The 8,612-nt window shown below is 38.9% G+C and overlaps 1 protein-coding gene across 5 annotated transcripts in view; it reads left to right on the plus strand.

Moving 5' to 3' along the window:
• The window catches only part of LOC105194727 (transcription factor collier), a 78,040-nt gene extending 69,845 nt beyond the window's left edge, over nucleotides 1-8,195 (plus strand). The window contains exons 8-14 of one of the 5 annotated variants that reach the window (XM_011159795.3): nucleotides 820-952; nucleotides 4,225-4,379; nucleotides 4,466-4,592; nucleotides 4,712-5,014; nucleotides 5,286-5,567; nucleotides 6,433-6,651; nucleotides 7,433-7,548. In XM_011159795.3, the coding sequence (XP_011158097.2) occupies nucleotides 820-952; nucleotides 4,225-4,379; nucleotides 4,466-4,592; nucleotides 4,712-5,014; nucleotides 5,286-5,567; nucleotides 6,433-6,563 (1,131 nt within the window). In that variant the 3' untranslated portion in view covers nucleotides 6,564-6,651; nucleotides 7,433-7,548. Of the gene's footprint in view, nucleotides 1-819; nucleotides 953-4,224; nucleotides 4,380-4,465; nucleotides 4,593-4,711; nucleotides 5,015-5,271; nucleotides 5,568-6,432; nucleotides 6,652-7,418 lie in introns of those variants that run through there. The other 4 variants (XM_026131522.2, XM_039458457.1, XM_011159801.3 and 1 more) reach the window with 4 other exon arrangements.
• Nucleotides 8,196-8,612: the final 417 nt, after the last annotated feature.

Raw genomic sequence — 8,612 nt, forward strand, 5'->3', positions numbered from 1 at the left:
AATATTTTGTTTCGAGATAAAAGTTGATTAGTTCAATAGTGTTTGAGAAAAGCTTGATAAAATTGAAAAATATTAGCCTCATGTTAACAGCTTTTTAAGATACTCAAGTTCAATCCATATTTTAACTTATATGTACATTCGCCGGCAGAAAAATTGCGATACTTTTTTTCGATGAGTTTCATCAGAACTCAGCTTTGCTCGTAAAGCGGATAAACATAAATGGTTAGATTCATAAGAACCAATTGCTCGCTGTACAAACTACATTCCGAAATCTATCAAATAAAAGTATTTTGCAATTTTTTTATTGGCAAGTGTATGTCGCAATTAATGTAGCATACACTAATTAACAACTCACGCAAAAACAACGGCGTTGGCTGGGACATACAGGCAATTTTCAAATTTAATTATTATTCTCCTTACCTCATATTATTTAAAAAATTTTTAGAATTTTATACAAATTATTCATTTAAAAAATTTATGCCACGATTTGAAGATGATCCCATAAAAGATCAAAACGTTTGAGAGAACATCTTAATTTATATTTATATGTATATTTATATTTAACTGTGAATAATAGATAAACAACGACGCACTGGCCCTTCTGTATTCGATTTTATAATTTTATGAGCCTAAATATCATTTTCAATTTTATTTCTAAAAATTTGAAATTTTATTAATATAAATGTGCGTGAAAGATAATTTTATTATTAAAATTTGTTACGTTTTCTATTGCATTTCTTTAACATTAATTATCTTATTTTCTACATCCACCATCTTATATCGTCTTTCATATCGGCAAATTTCCATTTTGCCTAACAGGTGGTCATATCTACGCAAGTGGGAGTGGAAGGACCATTACTAGCGGTCTCGGACAATATGTTCGTCCACAACAACAGCAAGCATGGACGCAGGGCGAAACGTTTGGACCCCAGTGATCCTGGCGAGTACAATAGTAAGTATAATCCATAAATACAATCAATTAATCAGTATCGTTAAAAAGATAATTTATGCGGAACAGAGAGCAACGATATCGTCTGCATATTTAATGCGCGAAACTGCGCGAGCATTTACACGATAATTCGATTTGCTCGTAAACACCGATTGGCCCGCCGTGCAGTTTTTCGTTATTTAATTTTGCAGTCAGCTACTGTATTCCCCGACAGTAATTGCAGTCAGCCTTCGCCGTGCTAACAAAGCACTCGCAGAAAATATGATAATTAATTAACGGACGATAATTAAAAAGCCCGGTGCGCACATTAAACGCCCTCATTTATTCAAAGCATCGATTTTTCACGGATGATATGATTCACGCGCGTAAGCTTTCAACGCTTGTCGATCAAAATCGCCTTCCGGGGCGATTCACGTTCGAGGCATTGCCATTCGAATGCTCGCGGCGCGTTGTTTCTCTCGTGCGGTGCTTCCCCGGCAAGGAATGGGGGGTGGGTCAGTTTCCTTCGAGATCGGCATAACGACGCTCGGCAGCCGTGGCGGGGTGGAATCGTAAGAGAGAGTTGCAGGAGGGCGCACCGGTAGAATGGGATATATGGAGTCATAGGGCAATTCAGCAAAGTTTGGCGTCGGCCGCGCATACAAACGGCTGATATCGCGCGGCCACCCCCTCGGCTGCTCGCTCCTCTCGCGCAGGCTTCTTCCTCCGTCTTTTCTTCCTACCTATGCCAAGACAAGATGTAAATCAATGGGATGCGGGAAAACGAAGGATCCACGCTCCGTTCCGCGCTCCTTGTTCCTCGCTCTTATTTCCCTCCATTTTGCTCACTCGAATTTCGCCCGAGTGCCTGTCCCCTTTCGTCTCGCCGCGGGTTCCAAGGTTCTCGTTTCCACCCGCCGTTTCCGCCGCCTTCGCTGCCTTCGCCGCCTCCGCCGCCGCCGCCACCACCGCCGCTGCCACCGCCACCGCCGCGTCAGTTTCTTCTTTTTACCTGGTTGGCTGCCGCGGAGCGCAAAGACACGGAAAGAAAGAGAGTGGAATTGGCCCGCTTCTCTCATCTCGATCTCTGCTTCGCTCATTCAGTTTCCTCCTCTGTCGTTCTCGCGCTCTCCTCCTTCTCCCCGTGGTTGCCGCGGTGCGTTGGTTTGTGAATGCTAAGTTTAAGCTATCTCGCGCCGCCCTCCTGGAGCCTCTGCGACGCCAATGAAGGTACCAACACATCCACTCTTTCCAAATCCCCCCGCGAGCTATCCCCCGAAACGCCGAAACGAGCATACCAATGAGACAGGAAACGCGAGAGAAAGGGGAAGAGCGTAGAACGCCGGTATCTCGTGGATTTTGCTGTCATTGTGAACGAATTCTCTCGGTTGCTGTACAAATCAAATCTTGATTGTCCATGAAATTTGAAACGCTTGCTTACGATCTATCTTCCCCGATACGCTGTTTTATAACGCGTTTCTTGTTTTTTGACAAAACATCGTTACTATTTTCATTTTACGCGTTACGTTTTGTCTCCTTTTTTTAATTTAATTTATGACACAAGAAAGAAAGAGAGAGAGAGGAAGGACTATAAATTTTATAAAAATTTCAAACTCGTTTCTCATTATTCGTTTTATAAAAACAGTGTCCTACACTCGTAACATTATTTTTATTTACATTAAGAAGCAATGTGTCAAAAATTTGATCATCGAAATTTAATAAAACATAGAGAAAAGTATTCGTTGTACCGGCTGAATTTAAGAGACATGATTGAGCAACATTGTTATAATGATACTTGCTTTGCGCTGGGATAAAACCCGGTTTTTCTGGTAAATTTCTCGAGTCTCTATCGCGGCGAATGAAGTTATCGCGCGATCTCGTAGTGATCAAAGAGAATCGGGCCGAACGTGTCGGAGTACAACGGCTCTTCGACTTCGACGATAGTTCGGAGGCAAAAGAGGGGACTCGGGAGGGTTGGGAGTAGCACCCCTTACCATTCAGTGGCGCGGAGGATTTTATTTATTCCGGGTTGGTACGCTTGTTCCTTGGCCTCCTCTACTGAATCCCTCTTTTCAACCCTCCACCTCCTCTTCTCCTCTCCACCACCCTCGCGGCGGCCCGCATCGCGCCGCTCGACAATTCTCTACCAGGATGGTTGCCAACACGGCCGGCTCTCTTTAACGACTTTCTCGTACATTGAACGCAATAAATACCAATGTCCCATTGAGGAATCCCCATTTGCGTAGGACCACACTTGCAACTTTTGAATACTGTGATCGTCGACTTGTTGACTTCATTTTTTATCCGATAAACAAAATTGTACATTATACAATCTTTTCGATTGTGTTATGCAGTATACAGCAATTTTGCTATGAATTTTTATTTCAAAATTCATATTCAAAATATTTCATTAATTTCACACATTATTAATGCTATAATTATCCCATGTAGACAATTATAAAAATGGATAATTACGAAAAAATATCTTCTTTCGGCAGTACTTAATTGTGTAAAATATTCTTTAAATACGTCTAGATATTATAAATAACATTGCGATGTTTCAAGCCACCGAGATTTATCGATGTGACGGCACATAAGCACTCGAAGTGGAAAGTGTTTGAGCATCACTGAGAGCAATATACCATGATGTCAGCCACTCTGCCGTGGCTCCGCTTCGCCCAGGGTCGGTGCCGGGGGTGGCTTGGCTTCGCCGGGGTACAAAATGATATCATTGGGTTATAAATTCCAAGCAGAGACACTGGCGGCCCGATCGCCCCCTCCTCTTCCTTCTTGTTACAACCCTTCTCCGAGCTCTCCGACCCTCTTCCTCGTACTCTCTCTTTCTCTCGCCACCTCATTCTCTTTCTGCCGTTCTCCTTCGTAGTTTCTCTTTCATTTTCCGCCTCTTTCCCACTTTCACGCGTCCCGCGACCTCGAAAACTTGCCTGCCACGCCGGAAAATATATCTGCCACTCGGCCTCAACCGAATAAACAGAATATTCAGATAATTTTCCATATCCTATTTCTTCCCTCTCGTCAGTCGCGAGTTATTTTCAAGATACCGCTTAGTTTTGTCTATCTCTCACCAACTTTTTATTTTATTACTTTTCAAATTTTCTTCTTATAATATTATCTCTCCTATTATATTATGGGAAAATTGATTGTTAATACTTTAGATCTCAATGTGATTATCTCTTAGACAGGAAATTTCAACACCACGCAAATATGAATTTTACTAAATTCAAAGCAATGAAAGCATGCAGAAAATATAGTGGTATTTTTTGTTATGAACCTAGGTTTATATCCGCCAATACCTCTCCAAACGCCGTGCATAAAAGCGATATCGCCTAACGAAGGTTGGACGTCGGGTGGATCCACCGTCATAATCATCGGTGAAAATTTCTTCGATGGATTGCAAGTAGTTTTCGGATCGATGCTAGTTTGGAGCGAGGTCAGTAATTAGTAATAATACTCAAAATCTCTAACGCTAATTTTGCCACGGTAAATACAAAAATGCATTTGTCTCTTTTATTACAGTTCATCACCCCACACGCCATCAAGGTGCAGGCACCGGCGCGGCAGATACCCGGAGTCGTTGACGTCACGTTACATTACAAAAGCAAGCAATTCTGTAAAGGAGCGCCCGGTAGATTTGTCTATGTTTGTAAGTACAAAGAACAACCGATTCGCAAAAGATCTAAGCGAGTAATAATTATCGCGAAAAGATTACGACGTCGCCTGATCACGCAGTAAGAGCAAACGAACCTTTACTGAATTTTCCAGCGGTAAACGAACCCACGATCGACTACGGCTTCCAAAGGTTACAGAAACTCGTTCCGCGGCACCCCGGTGACCCCGAAAAGCTACCAAAGGAGATAGTACTAAAGAGGGCGGCGGATCTAGCGGAAGCCATTTATAGTATGCCCAAGAGTGGAAACATGGGGATCACGGGGGCGCCCAGAAGTCCGGGTTCAGTGCACGCACCCGCACCTCCTACATCAAGTTCGGCAACGGCCTTTAATTCGTATACGGGGCAACTTGCGGTGACGGTGCAGGAGAATGGCAGCGCGGCAAAATGGACGGATGGTATGTACGACGTATCTCTGTCGCACTACTGTTAAAATATTCTTCACAAACGACTCGTACTCCATCTTCTCAGATAGATATTTTATACTTGCATCTTTATAAATTACATATTTATTATACAATTTACAATAGTAAAATGTCTCGCAAGCTCTTTTTTATAGAGACTTGCGTCAATCAAGACGCAGATGCTCCCTGAGTTAAATTTATTAGGCAACCACTCAAGACCTGAAATACTGACGAGTTCGTCTGACGGGCAGGTTTCTATTTCTAGACGGTAGTTCCGTGACAACAGGAGCTGCTGCTGATGGCGGAGGCGGCGGCGGCGGCGGCGGCGGCGGCGGCGGCGGCGGTGGTGGCAGCGGTGGTAGTGTCGGAACCAACGTTGGCGGCAGCGCCGACGCCTATAGACAAAGCAGTAGTGCGAGTCCACGTGGTGTCGTAACTGGCGGTGGTTATTGCGGTAGTTCAGCCAGCACACCACACAGTCACAGTACTAACGGAAGTTATTCTGTCGCCAATCCGTACACCGGCAGCCCAACTCTTTATACCTCGCGTAAGTCTCCTACTTTCTCTCTTTCTCTTTCCATTACACCCGCAGACGATCCCATGTCTGTGCAATGTTGCTGCAGCATCCACAAAATCCAAGTTGTGCCGGGATAAAATACGACTTTTTACAATGAACAGTTTTTTCGTGTATCGTACAAATGTTTGGAACAATCAATAACATTATAGCGCAATGTAAAAAGGAAACACGAATAACGTAAATTATTGTCAAGATTCGACATTCGCAAAATTGTCCTTGTTATAATACTTATTTTATAGATTGTTAAATACTAAAGAATTAAATTTAAACCAAGTTCTTGTCAACCTTTTGTTATTTTTAACTTGTTTGTCAATATTTATTATTTTAACACAAAATATATAGTTAGAATAATGTCATCTAATTAACCTGTTTTGATAATTAAATTGTGCTTATGTAAGTTTCAAAGTAGGTAGTGTCCATATTATCGTACGTATCTAGTAAATAATAAATAAAATTTAACAATTTTATAGTTAAATTGTTTAACTTCATTATTTTAATTAAATTGATGACGTATCAATTAGAAACAACTTATAAGAATGACAAAAAGTAACTTAAATTAGAATCCGGCATTACAAATTTAACAGTGTATATTGCACTCTCTCAACAAATATTTTCATTATAATATACATGATGACTTTAAAATCTTTTGCAAGTTTTTCAAAAACGTTGATATTTTCGAGATTTGAATTTTTCAATATCTTCGGCACAACTCGAAACGAAGAAACCTGACACTCGTATACGTTCACGTATCCAACACGCATGTCCTTCTTCTATTTAATGTCACCTCTCGATGCACGCAATTATGATTTTCCCTTATGTGGAATTTTCGTTTTAGCGCACGAACAATACGGCATATTCTATACATCCGGGGACGGGAGTGCGTTCGCCCCCGTAGTACGACCACCGACCACCTCAGTCCCACCGCACTGGCCCACACAGCACCACCTCGCCACAGCCGCCCAGTAACCGCTAACCGTCCACCATCACCACCAACACCACCATCATCACCCTATGCACTGCGATTAAAGAATTATGAGAAACGACATTTCAGAATGTACGTACACTTATTTACAACGCGATAGTAATTTTTAACTATTTATAAAAAATTATTAATCTCCAAGTTAAATTTAAATGCCTATTTTTTTTCATAATATTCTTTTAATTTATATAAAACTTTTATAATTAATTCATTAAATTTGTAACATTGCGATCATATAATTTCTTTAGCAAAATTACCAATATGTTCTACAGTAAAGAAAAATAGTTTGTTGGAATGAAATTGTAGAACTAACGTATGATACGTATTTGTGTATGTATCGCACGATAATTGAAAAATAGTTAGAATCTTTTTTTATATATATTTTCTCTCGATTCATATCCGCGGAACTTTGACAACTTTTTTACGCTGTCCACTATCCTACCGTATTTATCTGCACGGATTATAGCAGAAAGCTTCACGAATCCTTGCTGCCGATCGCACACTTTTAGCTAATGAATGAAAAGCTTCAATCAAATAGAATATATTAAAATGTATATTGTTAAAATGTCAAATAAACGGATTTATGTACAATGATCCTACAATGATAACCCTGTGAGAAATAAGAAAATAAATATATATTTTGTGTGTAGAATTATTTCTGATTTGTTACAGAATTAACAATTATTTCTTTTTGAACACTTTATCATGGATTCATGAAACATTCCCTTTCATTAAAACAATTTTTTATTATAAATATAAAATAATTGTGTTTATTATTTCTTATTTATTGATTGTGACATAGTAGTTAAGCAATAACTTCACTACTAACGTATAACTGACAGTGGGCATGTTGCAGGACTAGGAGAGGTGGTCGGATCACCATTCAACATGAATCCATTTATGTTGCCCACCTGCAACCAAGGATACTCAGCCGCTGCCAGTCCGCTGCTTTCGTCAAACGGCAAATAGTGCTACGAGATGTAAGCTCCGACGAGAATGTCATGGACCGTTAACTTTCGCGGAGATATTGTACGATCCCGCAAATTAATATATGCGTTCAAATTTGAATAATTATGCATAACCAATATCAGCGTAAACAATATCAAATAATTATCGCATCGGCGTACGTACATTGCCTTCGCGAATTCAATTTGCTTGCAGTTCTTTTTCTTTTCTGCTATTCTTGCGGTAAAAAAGAAAAAAGACTGCATACGGCTTCATTTTCGTCGGAGTTAAAGTCGACAATTTCATAAGGAATCAGGCAAATCAGTGCAAAAATTTAAAACAACTTGCTACGATCACCGATGATCGCGTTAGTTAAGAAACGATACATATCGAACAACGAGAAGGTGTTTTTCTATAATCTAACCGTTCGATCAAAAGATGGTTCAAATAATTATTAAAAAATTTAGTTGAAAAACGCTGTTTTTTGTTTTATTTTAAAACAGTTCTAATAACTTATAATTGATATTAAATTTTTATACAAATGTGATAATTTTAATTAATCTACATTGATATTAGGAAACGTGGCTATAATACAATTTATGCCATTTCCTGTTACATTATTTCGATTTTATTCCATGTATTATAATTGAATTCATTATTAATGATTTAAAAATGATGAAAAAATTGTTTAGAAAACATTTATATAATGAAAAATATTTTTATATTATTATTATTTATATAATAATAATATTCTGTATTTAATATTGTTAGTGCTGTCTCAGAAAAGATTTCTAATAACAAAACTGAGCATAAAAAATTATTACATTTATTTGCAATTTAATTTAATAATATTACATTTCTGGTTCTACATATCTAGTATAAAGAACGAATATAACTTACAATCTACTAAAAGATTAAAAAAAAAAGTGCAATTGTAAGATAACATGAAACTCATGGAATATTAACAATGTTAATGTCACAAAAAACATCTATATTATAAGACTCACAAATTTCCATTGTACAATTTAAATCTGTCTGAGCAAATTGATAGACCAACACGAAAACTATTTTATTTTAGATTTAAGAATTTT

This window comes from Solenopsis invicta, chromosome 16, assembly GCF_016802725.1.
Source record: "Solenopsis invicta isolate M01_SB chromosome 16, UNIL_Sinv_3.0, whole genome shotgun sequence".
Taxonomy (NCBI): domain Eukaryota; kingdom Metazoa; phylum Arthropoda; class Insecta; order Hymenoptera; family Formicidae; genus Solenopsis; species Solenopsis invicta.